The sequence below is a fragment of the Myotis davidii genome, unplaced genomic scaffold (genome assembly GCF_000327345.1).
Source record: "Myotis davidii unplaced genomic scaffold, ASM32734v1 scaffold44, whole genome shotgun sequence".
Lineage (NCBI taxonomy): Eukaryota > Metazoa > Chordata > Mammalia > Chiroptera > Vespertilionidae > Myotis > Myotis davidii.
This window is the reverse complement of record NW_006299705.1, coordinates 1,429,616-1,450,500: the sequence shown is the minus strand read 5'-3', so window position 1 is coordinate 1,450,500 and position 20,885 is coordinate 1,429,616. Positions and strand designations below refer to the sequence as shown.

Here is a 20,885-nt window from a genome sequence, read left to right as displayed (position 1 = left end):
TGAACGGTGCAGAAGCCGATTGCCCTAACCTGACAGGCAGGTGAGGCACTGTCCCAGCCTCTTCCTCCCCAGGACCCCCCACTGGGCAGGCATGCTTCTTGTTTACTCTGAGCAGCATAAGCTTTGAATTTGCCAGAACAGGTGGAAATGACGGTATTTGCTGCTGATGCCTGAACATCCTCTCAGTCAATGGATGATAATCACTAGCGTTTTAGAGACACCATCATGCTGTCCACCTTGGTCCTGCACCTCAGATCCTTTCCTCTACCAGGGCCGGGTGCTCCATGATGCTGACAAGGAGTGAACTGATGACATCTCCCTTCTCTAAGTGAGTCATTTTGGACCACAAGATGCTGCATAAGAAATGGTATAAAACTCTGGCTTTATTGCTAATGTACTCTGCTGGCAATGAGGTTAACATAGCATACTACAGAGATAACTATTATAGGAACAGCCTCCATCATTAGTAACCATTATAGTAGAAATAACAGGAATCTTTAAACTTGAGATACCAGGATGGTGTTCTCTTGTTGGACAGAAGGAAAGTCATGACAGTTATGAACGGGGTTAGCAACAGGTACAGAAGACAGGCAGCAAGGTACCAGAAGTGACCAACATTAACATGTGAGTTTCCGGGACACCAAGGGGGTGGGTATTTGGAGGAAAGACCTAGAGAACCAGATGGCAGAGGGTCACAGCATTGGGGAGGGAGTTTTGGCAGTGCCTGTTCACCAGCCAGTACCCAACTACTGAAATCTTTTCATAATTGAAGAGGTTAATGGGGGGGGGGGGGGGGAGGGGGACCTTTGTCATAATTTCAACAATAAAGATTAAAAATATATATATATTCATAATTGGTTAAACTGTTGAGCCAGCTAACTACCTATCCTAGCTGTGATAACTCAACACTCATCATGCTACTTAAAATCCAATTAGATGTTTGTTACTAAACACGGTAGTCATTAATTACATTGAGAATATAACAGGGGCATATTCTCACCCATGACTATATAATGTCACCAGGAATGTCAGGAATTTTTCAAGGAGATGTGGGATTAAACATGCATCACATGGTCATATACTTACAACAGCTGCAAAGATGTATTTCTGGTCTTTTTCTTGTAAAAAGAGCAGCACATCAGTTAGAAGCAGCGCTAGGATATCTTCCAAAAAAAAAGCTTTGTTAGTATCAATGAAGCAAACCACACTTCAAATGCCGACATTAAATATTTTAAAAAATAAAAAGACTTCGTCTAATTATGAAACTTTGATAAAAATTCCTGCATTATGATAGCCAAAGATATCTTATAGATAACTTAACAGACAATCTGTGTTTAGTTATGCATGTTTATGTGTATGATAGCCAAAGATATCTTATAGATAACTTAACAATCTGTGTTTAGTTATGCATGTTTATGTGTGTCACTATAAGTATTCCTAAATCTCCAGCAAATTTAATGTTGTAACTTTTACAAAGGAAGAAAGATATCCAATTAAACAAAAACTTTTAATAGGATAGAGCAAGCTCTTTCCTTTATGGGGAAAAAGAAGTGCTAATTAAAAATGTTAGAAGGCAGTGTCTGCCTCAAATTATATATCAAAATCTGCTATTTCATTCCATCTAAATCCTATACTTCCCTTACAAATTGTTCACAAGAACCCATCTTCTCTATACTACTGACAGTTCTGACAGAGCTACCAAACTAATGATTCTGCAAAATGGATCAAGAGCAAACGACTGGACACACAGGATCTATAGACAGTGCTTAATATCTTAGTTTGGTTAATGTTCTAATTGTGGTTAATGTTTAGGTGCCACATGGCAAATTACTGATCAACAAATCCCATTCCGGTCATTAGTGGCAACCACCAGTGAAACTTGACAATCCTCCAATAGGATTAACAACCTCTCGGTGTTTACCTGAGTGCATTAAAAACAAGGAGAGCAGACCAGAGGTTCTTAACCAGGCTGCGCAGCAGACTCACCTGCAAGCTTTTAAACACCCTAGACTTGAGCTTCACCCCCAGACCCATAAGCTCAGAATTTCCAGGGGGAGATAAAAGTAGTAAATTTTTTAAGCTCCAGAGGTAATTCTAGTGTGTGGCCAGGGTTGAGAAAGCCTAGATCAGGCAAGATGCTAGCTACAGAATCAGCCCCTGAGAATATGAATAAACTGTTTTAGACTCAGACCAGATTAGTGGAGTCACGTTAATGCTGTTCGTACTGAGGAAGCATCTACAGCAATGTAAACGTGTCTATATTTGCAGTATGTTACTCAGTACCGAACGTGACATTCAGAGTTCACCCCTCCACACCATGGCCTGCTAGTCCTGAGCTGGATGTGCAGGTGTACCACCACACTTGAAATCACATTTGCCAGATTAACATTTCTGTGCCAACAATTAGCAGAATTCTCAGTTCCTTTGATTCAAACATCACAAACTTGGACAATCACAAGACATACATAAGGGCTTTTGATTAGAGCTGCAAAATGCCAACTAAAGGTTCAGAGCATTGGCCACATTGCCTATGAGTGTTCATATATGTTTTGTTTTCGATCTTACTTAGGATCTCGAGCCATTTTTGGTTTTTCTCATATTCGCTGACTTTTAAATCCACTGCTGCAATCATGTCTCGTATTAGGCAAAGAGCTTTGCATAAGTCTTTATGTTCTTCCGTGTTTTCTGAGTGGGAAAAAAAAAAGAAACGCGATACAATAAGCCAGAGAGCTAAGGGAGACAGTGTTTTCCTATACTTTTAAAACCAGTTAAGTGTATCATCCAAGCAGCAAAAGTCTCTGAACAAGAATGGTGGATTAAATTCAAATACCACATTATCACGGTGCACCCTCCACCCAAAAGAACCGTTAAAATATTTAACTATAAAAGATTTGCATATCAGATGTGCTTCAGCTGAAACACCGTGAAAATAGGATGTCTGGTTTCTAGAGACTGGTTTGACCTTCCTCCTAGAGCAGGGAATGTCTTATATACAAGGTGGGGCAAACGTAGCCACAGTTGTGAGAATGCAAAACACAGCATTTATTCCTGGATTATGATTTATTAATTATTTGCTATATGAACAAGATGGGGCAAAAGCACCTACAGTTGTGAGTATGTAAAACACAGCGTTTATTCTTGGATTGTTATTTATTAATTATTTTCCATCTGAATAACTGTAAACCTACTTTTGCCCCACCGTGTATACTAAGTTAGGCCTTCCTTCTACCTTCCCACACACAGGTAATCAAGTTATACCCACACCAAGCTTCTCAGAACTTAACCAAGCCACAGGCCTAGGTAGAAGTCCTTTCATAAATTAGGGCTTCAAGGTGCCTTGAATGGGCCTTAGACTCAATTGCTTTCTTGGATCCCTTCCTCCATAAAAATAATACTCAAAACTACATTTTACAAGTGCATTAGCAGAAAGATAAATATGTCAATAATACATATTAAACATTTTTTTAACTAAAAAAACTGGACCATGGCACTGTGCCTAGTGGCTCATGCCAACAGAGTAGATGATCACCGAGTCTAGTTGTTATTCTTTAAAACATTGGCCATCTGATCTTATCTCTGGATTATCTTAAGCAAAGACTCTGGAGGAGTTTCTGGATCAGCCTCCTGAAACTCCAGATAAAACTGAGTGTAGCTATTTTCTATATTTGAGGATTTAAAAAACCACCTAGTTGATGTTTATTGAGGCAAAATGAACTGAAGGGGAAAGTTTCCGGAAGTTTAGAAGTTTCTAAAAGATGAGAGAAAAAATTGGCAGAGAAAAATCAAAGATTCTCTAGAGCCTAGAGCAGCAGAAATAAACACGAAGGAACAGCAGTTAAGTGGGATGAGAACAAGGACTCCAAAGGGCCTAAATGGTTTGAGTTCTGAATGTGTTAGATACATGAGGATCTGTCAGGAAAGCTCAAGGAAGAGATGCAGACATTCATCTTCAACTAAGAGTCTTTCTCATTGCCCGTGAAAGGACACACCTCACTATTTTACTACGCCTACTGCCCAATAAGCAGCATACACCCTGCCCTCCACCAATGTTCTTTCTAAAGAGCATATTTCATTGTAGGAAAGTTGAGTAAAGAAAGTCAATCTTGAGTTACAAGAGGTAAGGCCAAGAACAGGCTCAAAGTCTTGACCTTCAGGGACAAATTACTATCTTACAATAGCTTGCTACTCAAGTCTAGCAGCATCAGACTCACCTGGGAGTATTGTTAGAAATGCATACTTGCGTTCTATCTCAGGCTAACTGAATCAGAATCGACATGTAAGCAGTCCCCAGGGGAAGGGTAACTCCTAATGAAGTTTGAGAAGCATTGCCATAATAGAGTCATGTGAACCATGTTCTCAGCAGCCAGAGAAAGAGAGAGACTGACCATTGGGAAGGTCTGACTTAAGGCATGTGTGAGGAGCCATATGTCATAATTATCATGGTTGACACACACTAGGGAATCACTATTATTCATTCTTCCAGGAATGCGGCATGGGATGATTGTTGGAGCTGACTTAATACAATCTGACAAATGTGAGTCTGTGAGGTATCGTATATATGAACATCATACAAACAGTCTCAATTTTGTCTTCATTCTTTTGCTGAAAACAAAATTTATACGGTTTTTCTCTGTATATTGTGCTTCTATTTTTTTTTATATTATAAGGATCCATAAAAACGGGACACAAGGAATAGATGCTACTCACCTAGACCCCTACTCACCTAGACTCCTTCCCAAAAAAGAATGTCAGAGTTGACTTTTTTAGAGTTCGCATATAAAATCTCATTGGTCTTACACAGTATCTTAGGACACCATTTTCATTATCTCTAAGTCAACTAATCATAATAAAGAGAATAAAAACAGCTCCCACTTATTGAGCACCTTGTTTATACCAGGCTCTGCACTGGGCACTTTCTGAGACAATCTCACTTGATCCTCACAATTCCCGAAGATGAGGATTATTATTCTCACTTGGCAGTGCAGAAAACAGAGGCCCATTTAACTAACTTGCCCAACTAATGAGCGGCAGAACCAAGTATATGCAATAGCAATGCAAGTTTACACAACTACAAACCCAGCCCATGTTAATACAACACACTAACCCCCAATAATAAACTCAAAATTGACAAGCTAACATTTGGAACTGGCAATTTTATTTATTCATTCATTGCACTGCTGTGTGTTTGTTTATTGATAGGCTACTCTTGACCAACCACTGCACAAGGCATTGAAGATCCAGCTGTGAACCAGACAGACACAGGCCTTCTAGATCCCTGCAGGAGCTTACAGTCCAGCCATGTGCATTAATAGCTCCTTAAGGGATACCCAGATGTTACTCTCCGGAACTTAATGAATTAACAAGGTCAAAAATAGCTCCTTCATAAATCATTCTCAATCTAATAATTCATTGTTTAGGAGAGTTGACATTTGTTGCTAGGATCAATCGCATATGTTTCAACAAACAGCAGGAAGGTAGCAGGGAGATGAGGATGAAGAGGTAGTGAGAAGATCTGGATATGGAAAGACTGCAGAAGAGAAAGGCAGGGTCAAAGTTTGGGCTGCTTGGAGGACTTTAGACTATTGGCCAAGCCACATTATAAAAGGTAACTTTTCAAAATAGATCCAAATCCTAAGGCTTTAACAGTTTTTCCATAATGGAAATTTTTATGAATCAGAGGCCACAAGCATTTATAGGTCTTTACAACACCTCAGGCATGTTTCAAAGTAATGAAAGAGGCAAATGTTTGTCCCAGAAGTCATCACTCACCCTTTGTGTACTGCAATATCCTCTCCACTAACACAGGGTACTTTGTGATGCGCTGAGTGACTAGCAGGATGCATTCTGGAATTCCTCGGCGTCGAGCCAAAAGATTACTATTTCGGAGCTTAAAAAAAGACAGATATATTTTTATATTCACAAACTCTATCCATATTTTCTAAATAGATGTGAATTTAATAATACAGAGAATCTGCAACAGCATACTTCTATTCAGACACAATACAATACACATTAATTGAAAATTGATGCATTGTCATTAACTTGTATACTTTGTCATTAATTTCAATAATCCAGCTCTCCAAGATTTCAAGAAGTTTTAAGTTGCTCTGATGTATTTGTAATTAATTCCAAATGTGAGTAAATTCCAATACATATAAGTGTTAAGATTCATGAACAGCAAAAGTTTTGAAAAATACTCAGAAATCAAAGTTAGAGTTTGAGTATGAGTTTAACATTAATTATATTTTTCCAACAGGACGTCCTCTTTATGTGTTGTTATTCACCATGGAACTTTAAAGTTCCCTCTAATCAGGACAACTTTTTCTAAAAATTTCAGAGTATTCTTTAAGTTTTCAAATTCTCAAATATATGTATGTAGGAACAAAACAAAAGGAGGAGAATCTGATAGAATTTTTTAAATGTTAGATAAAAATTTGGGTTCCATGAAATGCTAAACAACAAATTTCTTTAACAAATAAATTAGATGCAAAAAAAAGGAAAGGGGAATGTTCAAATTAAAAAAAAAAGATTAAAAAGATGTAACCCTCATATATAATTGTGAACCTTGGATAGATCCTGATTTTAAGCAATTCAATTTTATGAAATAATCAGGAAATCCAAATATTAGCCAGCTGTTGAAAAATATTAAAGAATTATTGTTCATTTATCTATGCACGATAATGTCTCCGTAATTTTTTAAAAGATTGTATTGTTTAGAGATACATATGAAGTGACGATGAGTCATGGATTTGCTTCAAGCTAATTCAGTGGGAGTGGAAGGATTCTGTCCTTATTTATACTATGATTCTTCTGATGTTTAACTTGTCAGGGCATGAAAGAGCTTCACAGGATATTGCAAAGGTGCTCATAAGCTTGGAGGACATGACTTCACAAATAACAAGCTACAAAAGAAAATGATTCAGAAGAAATATTTTACTAACATAGAAAAAACGACTTTCCATCTTGGCCACAAACTTATTAGTACTTCCTTCTAAAACAGCATCTAGATGTGAAACTTAGTGAGGTTATATAAGAAATAAGCATGAACTATTTTCCCAAACTGGATTACCACTGTATGATAGAGTTTTAAAATACTTGCCTTAATAAAATTCTGAAACTTTTTATTTTGCTGGAGTTCTTTAAATAGGCTGACAGCTTCTTTGTGATGGCTACAGAATTCTCCATATATTTTCTTCATTGTATTTGCATTTTCTTCTGAAAACTGAGAATAACAGTTCAGTGATGGTTTATAAATTGAGTCAGTTCTGAACACAAAGGAAAAATGCAATTTTCATATATTTCAATACATTCTTTGCAAATAAAGAATAAAGATCATCGTTTCTAGAGCTCAATGCTGATGAGCATATCCTATTTAATAAGGAGGGAATATGCTAATTGACTGCCCCGCCCTCAAAGATGGTGGCACCCACAGCCAAAAGATGGCTGGCAGGGGAGGGCAGTTGTGGGTGATCAGGTCTGCAGGGGAGGGCAGTTGGGGGGGACCAGGCCGGTAGGGGAGGGCAGTTGGGGGTGACTGGGCCAGCAGGGGAAGGCAGTTGGGGGCAACTGGGCTGGCAGGGGCGGGCAGTTGGGGGCGATTGGACCAGCAGGGGAGCAGTTAGGTGTCAATCAGGCAGGCAGAACCGGTTAGGGGCAATCAGGCAGGCAGGCAGGTGAGTGGTTGGGAGCCAGCAGTACCGGTTGTGAGAGGGATGTCCGATCCCACAGGGATTGGGCCTAAACCAGCAGTTGGACATCCCCCAAGGGGTCCCAGATTGGAGAGGGTGCAGGCTGGGCTGAGGGGACGGACACACACACAGACACACACACACACACACACACTCCAGTCCACGACTTTTGTGCACCGGGCCTCTAGTCTTAAAATAATTGCCTATTTATTAATCTATAAATAGACAATAATTTTGGAATATTCTGTTTGTCTATTAATGGGCCTGCTTCTTAGCAATATTGTAAATGCTTTATAAAAGCAGCTCACGATACTTTACTGGCCTTTTCATGGCATATGAACAAATAAACTATCTACACTATTAAAAAAAAGTATAAAATCATGGAACTTCTGAACACAGTCACTTCTCTTTTTCAATTAAAATAAAAGAAAGTAGTCAAGAGGTAAAGGGAAGACAGTAATCTAATGTGATTATATTATACTGAGCTAATTCAATTATCAAATAGCCAAATAAAAAACATTTGATATAATTTATTCTTTTTGTAGTCTTCGTGATTTCAACTTATAGTTTGAATATTTTTATAGATTGAAGAAAGGATTATGTGGCAACATTTGGGGACCTCTCACTGGCTGGCATGTACACTGGCTAAGGGACCATGTCCATGGACTCAGCCCTCAGTCGGGAATTTGATTTCTGTCAGCACATCACAAATAGATCAAGAAGCAGGTAATTAATCATTGGCCAAGATAAAGGAGAAAGATGGATAACTAGGGTTCCAATTAATTAACTGACGGAGAGAAGCAGAGATGTGGGATAGGTGTTTCAATAAGCTTGACATATAGAACAACCTCTGTCTCCCAGGCATGAACTCTGAGGCTTTCATGGTAGCAGATCTGCCTCCTCCAAAACGAGCCAGTGCTTGCCTTGAAGATGTTGGTAAGACTATCACAGGCCCACTGGGGAGCCACATTATTGGAAAGCCATCACAATAAGAAGTTTAAATAGAATTTTCATAAAGGGATTTACTTGTGGCCGTGACTCCTGGTGGAGGTAGTGACAGGGCCAGTCACTGGCTTTATGAAACTTTCAGGCATCAGTCATATAAGCTAACATCAAATAAAAGAAAAGCAATCAAAATCATCTCTCAATCAAAATGAAGTTAATTCCAGTTCTCCATCAGTGTTTAATACTGTAGGGAATCTGCAAACCTTTCCGTTTTTGAGGTTAGGACCTTTAAACCTCTCTTACCTGTTGGACTAGAATATCTCCAATTCGGTTAATGACGAAATTCCTGTCATTGTCAGCACAGGATTCCTGCCTCCGCTCCTTCATGCTATAGAAGAAATGCCTATGAATTTCAAGTAACTCATCCAAGCAGGGGAAGATTTTATCCACAGTGCTGTGGTCCAGCTGCAGCTCCTCCTTCATCCCTTTCCTGAAGATCTCAGACATGATGAAGAGGGTCTGGATGTGATGCATTTCCGTTTGCATTAGCTCTGAAACACATGAGCAAGAAACAGGCTTCTAAAACAAGAATCCCTACTGACCTAAATTAGTAGCTAAACACTATACGTCACACAAATTAAAAAAAGAAAATATTTAAAAATAACCTTTTTCCACTATAAAAGTCAGCATCAATTAAACATTAATGCAAGCTTAAATTAATCAACATTTTCTGTTTTTCCAGATATAAGAAGATAAATTCAAGTCCAATACTTAAGAATCCAATGTATCTGAAACTCTCACAACATAACCAGCTAGCCTCTTTAGGTACCTTTAGCTAGGAGCCGGTCTTATTCTTCCCTGAGTGCTCTCTGAAATATAACTTAGTATGTCTCAGTTTTTCTGTTTTGTTTTGTTTTGTTGTGTGTGTGCTGTTGTGGTTGTTGTTGTTGTTGTTGTTTGGGGGGGGAAGGATGGTTGTTTTTTGCATTGAGTAGGAGCGCAATTAATTTGGTGAATTAAATTGAATTAAATATAATAAAGTTCCTCAAAGCAGACAATAATAGATCCTTTCTATTACTAGATCAGTCTCTAAAATTCCACTTTCTTTAGGGGAAAACAGTGTATCATGATCAAGAAACACCATCAAGGAAGTAAAAAGACAACCCATAAAATGGGAGAAAATATTTCCAAATCATATACCTGGTAAGGGACTTGTGTCCAGAATATATAAATAACTCTCACAACAACAACAATAAACACACTTCAAAAATAGGCAAAATATTTAAATAGATATTTCTTCAAACATATACAAGTGGCCAATAATTACATCATTAGCTATCAAGGAAATGCAAATCAAAGCCAAAGTGAGATACGACTACACACATACTAGGCTAATTGTAATAAAAAGAGATGGACAATAAAGAAGTGTTGGTGAGGTGAGGATGTGGCTAAGTAGGAGGGGAAAATGGAGAATGACTACTAATGGGTACAAGCTTTCCTTTTGGAGCCGTGAAAATCCCATGGAATTAGATAGCAGTTGATGGTTGCACAACTTTGTGAATATACTAAAAACCACTAGGTTCACTGTAAAGGGGTGAACTTGATGGTATGTAAATTAAATCTCAACTTTAAGAATGCAACATGAGAGAAAATAGTAATTCACAATTTGTAGAAGCACCAAAAGTCCTAGATTAGTTTCTCCAAACTCACATGTTTAAAGAAAGAATCTAAAATGTCAACAATAAAAATTAATTAATTAATTAAATATTAGCCATGGAGGGTAAACAAATCTAAATGTAGCTTTATTTTATCATCAACAAAAAATCTCTTTAATTGGGAACCCACTAACTTTACATTATTTCCTACCATGTTTCAGTGCTAAACACATAACCATATCATTTCATTTAATCCTTTAATCTATCTATCATGATCCCAAAGTAGAAATGATTTCCCTCATCTTTAAAAGACATAAAGAAGAAATGTGAAGGAATTTTCCCAGAATCCAAGCCTTTCTGACACAAAGGCCATGCTGTGAACTACCCTACATGACAAATTCATCCAAAATGGGATAGGTTCTTTTTAATAATATATGAAATCAAGAGGAAAGTGAAGAAAAATTACAGTATAATACAAATTGCATGAGAAATACTGGCAGCATCTTCCTTTCCATAGTAACTCCCACCAATGCAGCTCTGGACAGACTTCAAGCACACTTATATAGCATCTCACCCGGCCTGCATAACCAGCCAGGAGAGAAGGGGTCCTCATTTGCCAATGGGCTCTCTGGGCCACACTTGCATACAGGCATACCTTGTTTTACTGTGCTTTGCTTTATTGTGCATTTATTACAGATTGAAGGCAAGATCCTCCACCAGTAAAACAATTATGACTCACTTTATTGCGATATTTGCTTTATTGTGGTGGTCTGGCACTGAACCTGAAATATCTCCGAGGTCTGCCTATATATGGGATCAGTGAAAACTAAGAGCTAGTCTTATCTTTCAAATAGGGTGTCTTCTTGGAACTACTATTTAGCATCTACTTTGTACTTGAAAATTTTTTAAACCTCATTTTTTCCTAACTAGTGCATAATTGAACTTCCCCTGACTCAGACTGCCTCCACCTCACATGGCATGAAATAGTAAATGTCAGCAGAGTGAAACTCCATAGGCAGGACCGCATCACACCGTCACAACTGCCCTAATCCAGGTGCTGCCCCTCCCACTGCGGCATACCTGATTGGCAACCTCTGGTGCGTGCGGGAAAATTACAGTGTCATATATATAATAGCCCTGTCCACCCCACATCAACATATGTGAAATTTTTCCATGATTCTTATAATAACAATGGTAAATGTACATAGGCCATGCTTAAGTAAACTTGAAAAGGGTATAAGAAATAAAATCTGCTTTGTATCAGGTACACTCAATGCCTCATTTAATCTTCACAACATTTTAAACCTGAGTATCATTATTCCTATTTTACAGATGGAGACACTGAAGTCCAGGTGAATTAAACAATTTGTCAGAAATTAAGTAACTAGAAAATGGTAGCATTTGGCCCTAGTTGGTTTGGCTCAGTGGACAGAGCATTGGACTGCGGACTGGAAGGTCCTGGGTTCGATCCTGGTCAAGGGGACAAGGATTGCAGGCTCAATCCCCAGTAGGGGGCATGCAGGAGGCAGCTGATCAATGATACTCTCTCATCACTGATGTTTCTGTCTCTCTCTCCCTCTCCCTTCCTCTCTGAAATCAATAAAAATATATTTTAAAATCTACACTAATAAAAGAGAAACATGCAAATTGGTGTCACTCCGCTATGCCTGCCAGCCAATCAGGATGAGTATGCAAATTAACCCAACAAAGATGGCGGTTAGTTTGCATATGCAGGCACAGAGCGAAGACTGAAGACTAAAGAGGCTTGGCTTCTCTGCTGCGGTCGGATCGAAGGCCTGGGTCCCGGGTGCTGGGGGGAAAACTGGTGCTGGCAGCCAGAGGAAGGAAGGCCTATTGCACGAATCTCTTCGTGCAACAGGCCTCTAGTATATATATAAATAAACATCACATTGAGAAAGTTGCTTTAAAAAAAGAAAATGGTAGAATTTGGATTTGAACTCAGGTCTGAATGGTTTCAAAGTCCAGGTTTTCCCCTCTATATGACATTGCTTCATCCAAGGAGCATATCTGAAAAGCTTACCAAAAATGACATCCTGTCTTTTGATGACATCCTTCTCCTGCCTACTGCAAAATGAGGGGTCCACCACAAGACTCCACGACTCGGCTTCAAACTCCTGGGCATCACTGCTGAGGTCACTCCACAGAGAAGAATCCACGACATCTAATGTGGTTTTGGAAAAGTTAGAAGTAGAGTAACATGTGAAACACAAACAGACCTTCACCAGTACCCATGTTTACAGATTCATCACACTAAATACTGTGCTATAAACAGAGAAACAACTAAGCCAAAATACTGTTGATATGGAGTTGAAACATCTGAAAAACAAAACTGCGCTCATGAAAGCAAAGAATAAGATATTAACACAATGGTTGTGTATATACTAAAAAAAGGACATTTGAAGATTCTTTTGTTTGTTTGTTTTGGCTCGTTCTGTTTTAGTTTTAGTTTTACTTTTGGTAACCTTCAGAGTCCATGCGCGCTTACAGAATCTTGAACACAGAATCTTTTGCCCTGGGCTATTTTGCACTATTTACTCAAATTTGAATCTTGTTCTTGTCCACTTTATTTTCTCTTTACTTGGCTTGCCGTCCTTAATATAAACATGACACATGGTGTCAGGACTCAGGTCATGTGAGCACAAGAGTTTTCTGACAGAATTTGACAACACACACACACACACACTCTTCCAGAAAACAAAGTGCTGTTTGTCCAAATGGCACTCCTAAAAATGATTCCAGCTCAGAGCAATAAACATGACATGACAATGAATTTAAAGTCTTAAGTTTAAAATAAAAGAAACAGATTCCTGGGGCAGAGTCCACACCTTTCTCTTGTCACGACTCTCCTTTCATTCAATTTTCTTTCACTTATTGACACAACTTGGATATGGTAAGTAATTCCCCACATTAAGTCCTATCCTACAAAATATGCTCTTTAAAAAAATGTTTTTATTTCCTAAGAAGTGGGAGGCAACAGATGGCAATAAATATCCCAGAGTTCCAAGCAAGTCCTTTCTTAACTAATTGAAATATATCTTTTTAATCTATAATCCCATTTCAATTCCATTAATAGCTGTAAAACTTTTTAAAAGAATAACAAACATAATGTATGCCATTCTCATCATTATATTTATGACATATGTCCACTAAAAAATACATCATATTTCCTTGGTCACTCTATGAAAATCTTCTTTGGGTCTAAATTTTCTTTTTTTCCTTTCTTTCTCTCTTTTTTTACTTTCTTTTTCTTTTTTTTAGAAAAACCTATAGCAAAGAGACACCATGAAACAGAATTCTTTTAAAAAGAACAAAGAATTTTTTTTCAATCTTATATCCTTCAGAAAATATTCCTTTTGGCAAATGCTCACAGAAACACAAGTACATGCAAACATCTTTTTCTCACCTTCCATTAAGAAAGAATCCGTGGAGGGGGATGAGCCCATGGACTGTAAGAGCTCATCGGAATGAGACCTGCTTCTCCAGGCGTTCCCGTCACTCTCGGACTCCAAGGATGTGCCTGGCTTCCTGCAGTGGAGGGAGGGAGAAGAGTTAGCCCAACAGCGGCTCTGAGGTGAGAAGATGTAAAATCACACTGACTTACCTGTCCAAGGTGGTGCCGGGAACACTTCTGGACAACGGATGGGCCTGCCCCGCGGTGTCTTTCCTCCCGGCCGGCAATCCGATGGGCATGGAGGAAGAAGGGTGCAAGGAGAGACCAGCCAGGGGGACGTCTCTAAATGAAGAATCTGGAAATCAGAATGGATGCTTCATGTGTTTTCATAGAGGGCAGTAATTACGAGAAGTACAGGTAGTCGCTTAAAAGCCAGAAAGCTGACACTCAATGGCCGCTTCTAGCATTTCGCATGCTCAGCCTGGAAACCAGTTCCCTCCACATCCCGACACCTGCTTCAAATGTCCCTTCCATGTCACACCCTCCTGACAGCAGGGCTGCAGGCCTGCTCCAGCACATCCACTGGGAGGCTGTGGGCGGCTGGGATAACACAAACAAACAAGAAAATGGAACAGGGAAACACACCGGGGCAGCTTTCTCATAAACCACTGCTTGCACTCCCCGGAGCCAGCTTCGAAGAGGCACAACGTGTCATTAGCACTATGACTAGAATGCATAGTGTGTGTATAGGCAAGCACACGCGCACACAGAGCCTGTCAATGGATTGGAATGATGCCGGGGAGTCTGTGTCTTTATGGTCTAAGAATTTCAGACAAATAAAAGCCAAGCTGAGCCCATGGACCGTAAAAGCTCATCAGAATGAGACCTGCTTCTCCGGCTCTCACATACTGAAAACTAGATAGTGCCTTTCTAGTCAGTTCTAAAATGCTGTGGCCATAGGTGTGTTTACATTTGCTGGATACTATCTGTAACTCCAAGAAAATATTTCTTCCTATAATATAGCTGTCACATGCACCTTCTCAAGCAAAAGGGCGATATTACAAGGAATCTGACACATGCATGATTTAATGTTAGTGTTGTGACTCCCAAGTAAAGAGAGGGAATAGATGGTATTTCATTAATTTTAAGATGCTTTTTATTTTCCCACTTCACCTTATGAAAATGAGAAGTACCTTAAGCTCAGGCCAAAGGGACTCCTGGTGTCAGAACAGCCAGTTTTTTATGTCACAGTTGTAGTGACTGCATTAGCTCAACCTTGTGTAACATCACTCCCAACCGCATGTCACCATGAAGATGCATACCTCCTTATCCCCTAATTCAAGGGGTTTTAAAAACACGGGTCACACTTTGTTACAGCCTTGAAATAAAAAGGGACCACAAACTTAAAATGCGGATCACATGGCAAACAACGCCATTTGAGGCAGAAAAAATTACTAATCTCTCAACAACAAATCAAAGGATTTCAAACCTAAGAGATGATGGTATGGCTGGTTCTTGCACGCAATGTAAGGAACTGTCAAAGCCTGCAATTATGTTCAGGAGAAATTGTTTAAATTTCATATATAATTCAAGAAAAAATAGAACCACCAAATCTAACAATATGCAAACAAAACGTGGATAGACCTTGACATTTCACAGCCATCCTAGAGGAGCTAGGAGATTCCAGCCTCAAGTACAATTAAGAAAAACACCAGGTTGTTATGGTAATAGAAAACAGAGAATGATAAGAATCTATAAATTCCAAACTTGAAGATTTCTCCCCCCCACCCCCTTACCTTGTGATTCTTAAGAAGTGTGTGGTGTGTACTGGTGTAGATAAATATGTGCTACTGCTAGGAAAACATAAATTTATGTACATATAATATAGTGTTTCTTTTTCCCCTAAAACAGTGGTTCTCAACCTTCCTAACGCCGTGACCCTTTAATACAGTTCCTCATGTTGTGGTGACCCCCAATTTCATTGTTACAAATTGAACATAATTAAAGCATAGTGATTAATCACAAAAACAATATGTGATTATATATGTGTTTTCCGATGGTCTTAGGCGACTCCCCTGTGAAAGGGTCGTTCGACCCCCTAAGGGGTCATGACCCACAGGTTGAGAACCGCTGCCCTAAAGGGTTATTAAATCAGTAGTGCATGTTATGCCAGATCGCATCTTAGAATTGAGGCAAAATCAAAATACCTCCTCCATTTAGTCCTCCATAATATAAAAGATCATGACTCCATGCTATACACCTGAAACTAATACAGAATAACATCGAATGTAAACTGTAATTAAAATTTTTTTTTAAAATCATACAGTAATGTAGTACAAAGGCTTTTAGGTTGTCATAGAAGTTTATACCATTCTTGATCTCTTTGTATATTAGTCACTAAAAATTATGCCAAGCATTTGTTCTGAAAGAAGAAATAATTGGGCAAATGAGAAAGCAAAAGTTGGGCGTACTTTACATTGGAAAAATGTGTGGAATGTATGAAATTGGAAAAGTTCTAGTTTTCCACATCACTTACTTCCAAGGATGGTCTGTGGTTTGTTCTTGTTATATTTCTCTTGGAATTTCTGGTAAAGAACATCAGAAACACATAAAATAAGATCAAAGCACCAATGAACTACAAGAATGTCCACACAGTACACAGGATAGGATTCTTATCACATCATTTTCATTATTTCAAAGAGGAATTCAAAGCAAAAGACATTAAAGGCAACAAAGAAAAATGTTATGATAATGAGATGCTAAGTTATAATGAATGTGTGCTTCATGAACGTGAGTCTCATGAATATCCCAGCTTTTTGCTACTTCATAACTGTAATTTTGCTACTGTTATGAATCGTAATGTAAATATCTGATATGCAGGATGTATTTTCATTGTTACAAATTGAACATAATTAAAGCATAGTGATTAATCACAAAAACAGTATTTAATTATATATGTGTTTTCCGATGCTCTTAGGCGATCCCTGTGAAAGGGTCATTCGACTCCCAAAGGGATCGCAACCCACAGGTTGAGAACCGCTGGCCTAGAGGAAGCAGAAACCGCTAGCTCGCGTGTCCAGACTTGGGCTGAAAGGGGAGTTCCTATCAGCTATGCCTTTCTCCCACTTGTTTCTTTCTATCCTGGCTATTCCTCCTGCCTACAGGACATAACATAACTTTGCGCAATGAAACGTTGCCCTCAACTCTGTGGCCTGACACAGCGTGTGATACAGTTAACATGGAGGTTGTGACTCCAAGTTTCCCTCTGAAAGATCACCGTGCTATTTTACGTGCATTCCTGACAAGTCTTCAAAGTGGGAAGGAAAGGCATAGAATGACAGGTGCCCATCTACTCAAGCCCACCCCCAAACACAGAGAACACTCTTCTGGTCCCGCGAGCCTTTCAGCATAGTCCCGGAACCAGCAGCATCTCTGGGGAACTTGTCAGAAATGCACATTCTCAGGCCCAACCCAGACTTACTGGGTCAGAAATTCTGGAAGTGGCACCCAGAAATCTGTGTTTTAACAAGTCCTACAGGTGACTCTGATGGTGTTTGATGTGTGAGGATTACTGCTCTAGGCTTCATTTACATATAATCAGTGGTCACTCTGGTAAACCAAGCAGGTTCCAGGAGAAAGGCAGACCCACTCGCACTGCCTAACACTGGTGGCCACACCACGCTTTCCCTCTCACTCTGAGAGCGCACAGCGAAGGGAATAACCCTACACTTGGAGCATGTGTGACTTTATTGTTGCAGTGATCATTCTAGAAATAAATCTGGACAATAAGATAAGAGCCACAACCTAAACAGATAATATGAGGCAACCGAGCCAGATAGAAACACGCACACGCACAGATGACAGCGGTTACCTTGGGACATGGAGGTGCAGCATCTTTACAACCTTTATGTACATTTGCAGCACAGCCTGTAACAAAGGGAGGAGATATTTAAGGTAATCAGAAATGAACAGGACGACATCGTGGTTTTACTGGTCATTATGAAATAGCACATTCACATTAAAAATATTTAGGAAACATAAGTGAAAAAATACTAAATGATGTGGAGCCCCACCACTCAAGCACAGGCACACTGCTAGTTGTTTCATTTCCTTGGAGATACTGTTCTCCTTTTGCAGAGGAACTCATCCATTATGACACCTGGAGTTAACGCATGACATACACTTCTGTGTCTGCCTGAGAACCCGTTTGCTATTATCTGCCTATATTGTAAGCAATTTCTGATATCTGGCTGGTAGCAACTGCCCTCTCCCACACCAGGTAGAATGCCTATGGAAATGGAAAGAAAAACTCACACCATCACTGAGAAAAAAAAATGTCATCGGCTCCGACAGGAACGCTGACTAACCAGAGGTAGCCAAACTAAGAGAGAAAAGTGAGTGGCCTGCATGTGTTTTCCTCCAAGAAACAATGTGGTCTCATCTCCCTGAAAGAAGTAAGGGAACACCTTGCCTGCCCCTTTCTGCCAACGGGCTCAGAGACCCAAGTCGTCCTCACAGGAAACGGCCCCTGCGTGGGGACTGCTTCCTGCCAGGCTGCTGTCTCCCTGCCCTCTCTCCCCTCCCACTTGCCAGGGCCACCCTGTCCCACTCACCCCCATGCCCTGTGTAGATGCAGGAACCTGTGGCTTATCAGAAGCTTCATGAGAAAGAATTATCCCATCCATTTAGGTCCATCAAAGCCACACTGTGCAGGAGGTTGAACCCAACCACCCTCCCACCTGTGGGTCTACAGAGGCATTTCAGCCAACACCTCAGCGGCCAGTAAGCAGGGCCCAGGCTGACATGCAAGCAGGACCTGCTGGCAAACATGGAAACCGGAGGCTCTCTCCTCATTCCAGAATAAGCAAATAAAAAAGTTAAAGAAAAAAAGAAGCTGTGAGCTACCCCAGCACAAAATTATACTGAAAATAAACAGGCAGAGTGAGCCAGAGTATTATTAAATCCAGAAAGAGAGAAAGGTATTTTGAATGTATTCTCCCAAAGAGACATGAAATAGGACCAAACGGCCATGAAGGAGGAAGCTGTGAGGATGGCTAGCAGCAGGAGAGGAAGACGAGCTTTGTGAGATGAGACAGGACTGCAAGGAGGGAGAAGGTCGAGAGCAGAATGTGAACCGGGTGTGAAGAATCAATGCGACAGAAACATCAAAGCAGCACCTTGAAATTAAACTTGAAAGGTTTCCTCCAGAATGTGGAGAAAAAGCAGGGTATAATTATAAAATAGAAGGTGTCATACAAAAAAGACAGATAACAGAGATCACACTTCTCCAAGGAAAAAATCTGAAAAACTAGATCAGAAGCAATAGTCAAAGCAACAACTGACAAAAACTTCTTTTAAAGCTAACAACCCCCTCCTCACAAAAAAAGACAGATCAAAAGCTCTCACTGTTTCCTAGAAAAAAAAATAATTAAATGACACCTATTCCATAAAAACATTCTGACGACATCTGTATGATTAAAAATTGCAAAGTCCTCAAGTAGACAAAGCAGGTCACCCACAAAGGAATAAGGTCAAGCAGGCCTCAGATTTTGCTGCTACAATTTTAAATGCTCAGATAGAGTGGGCCAGTGTTGACAGAGTATTGGGGTGGAAACGTTTGGCCTAAGAACTTGGCCAGATAAATTGCTTTTTGTGTGTGAAAGAAGCAAAGATACACCCTTAGATATACAAGATTTCAGGAAACAGACCACTCCAATAACCTTCTTAAGAAAGGTATTAAGAGCAGAATCAAAACTAAGAGTTCAGAAATAAATCAGATTTTTTAAAAGGAGCAAAATGAGCACTGGAACCGTCTAAACAAAGAGCCGCAGCTAAAAAATTGTTGTAAGTAGAGACACAGAGCTGAATACAAATATCAAATTAGTCTTGAAATAGAAAACTACTTCTGAAAGATTATACACATAATATAAAAACAATAATTTAATGATGAATTAGTATACTAACAGAGGCTAGGGGTAAAAAGGGTAAATAGAAGGGAAATAAAAGAGTATGTAATTATAAGACTTTCATAGCCCTAACGTTAGTATTAATAGATAATAAAAGAGCATATCTGCTTGCCAAATCTATGAAAAAGATCAAAGCAAATGGCTAAATCAGACGTCAAGGAAAATAGCATAGAACTATAAAAGATAGCTGATAGCTGTAAATGCAAATTAGAAAAAAAATGCTATAAAACAAGGCCTCTCCGTTACATTACAGAGCACCTATACCCAAAATGAAGATGCACACCCCAAATCAAGACCACAGAGTTAGGTAAGGGAAATACAAAGAAAAGGAAAGCAAGAAGAATGTTAACTTTAAACAAAGTAAAATTTGATGCAAAAGGCATTAAATGGCATTAGAAATTAATTTTATGTTGATGAAAGTGAAATCCGCAATGAAGGCAACATCAAAATATAAGTAGTGCAATCTATTTATAAACAAGGAAAATCTTATAAAAATACAATTTTCATAAAAAACTAACAACTCAGGCTTTAACCAAAAAAAAATTGCGGACACCAGGATTTTTTAAAATATATTTTTAATGATTTTAGAGAAGAAGGGAGAGGGAGAGAGAGATAGAAACATCAATGATGAGAGAGAATCATTGATCGGCTGCTTCCTGCACATCCCCTACTAGGGGCAGAGCCTGCAACCCAGGCATGTGCCCTTGACCAGAATCAAACCTGGGACCCTTCAGTCTGCAGGCTGACGCTCTATCCACTGAGCCAAATCAGCTAGGGCCACCAGGATTTTCAATATTTACATCATATTTTGTTTCACATCATATTTTTAAGATTAGAAATACTAACTTTCACGATTAAAAACAAAAATACACCAATGAAATAGGATTATTTATCAAAAACAGCAGAGATTGGACATGTCATAGTCTCTTATCCAATGTAAAAAAAAAACTTAATGTTAATATGAAGTTTAAAACTCTAACACTCCTCTACCCCCAAAACTGTAAATCTTAAAACTTCTAAAAAACTGTGGGTTATGCCAAAACCGGTTTGGCTCAGTGGATAGAGCATTGGCCTGCGGACTGAAAGGTCCCAGGTTCGATTCCAGTCAAGGGCATGTACCTGGGTTGCGAGCACATCCCCAGTGGGAGATGTGCAGGAGGCAGCTGATCGATGTTTCTCTCTCATCGATGTTTCTAGCTCTCTATCCCTCTCCCTTCCT

General features: G+C 39.3%; 1 protein-coding gene across 1 annotated transcript in view; it reads right to left on the bottom strand.

Annotated features, from left to right (window-relative positions):
- Positions 1-20,885, bottom strand: part of ARHGEF28 (Rho guanine nucleotide exchange factor 28) — a 219,306-nt gene that overhangs the window by 53,019 nt on the left and 145,402 nt on the right. Inside the window, exons 16-25 of the mRNA XM_006775561.2 lie at positions 17,572-17,627; positions 16,237-16,285; positions 13,911-14,055; positions 13,713-13,834; positions 12,330-12,470; positions 8,937-9,184; positions 7,100-7,222; positions 5,770-5,887; positions 2,529-2,685; positions 1,087-1,207 (exon numbers count right to left, since the gene is read on the bottom strand). Of these exons, the coding sequence (XP_006775624.1) occupies positions 1,087-1,207; positions 2,529-2,685; positions 5,770-5,887; positions 7,100-7,222; positions 8,937-9,184; positions 12,330-12,470; positions 13,713-13,834; positions 13,911-14,055; positions 16,237-16,285; positions 17,572-17,627 (1,280 nt within the window). The remainder of the gene's footprint in view (positions 1-1,086; positions 1,208-2,528; positions 2,686-5,769; positions 5,888-7,099; positions 7,223-8,936; positions 9,185-12,329; positions 12,471-13,712; positions 13,835-13,910; positions 14,056-16,236; positions 16,286-17,571; positions 17,628-20,885) is intronic.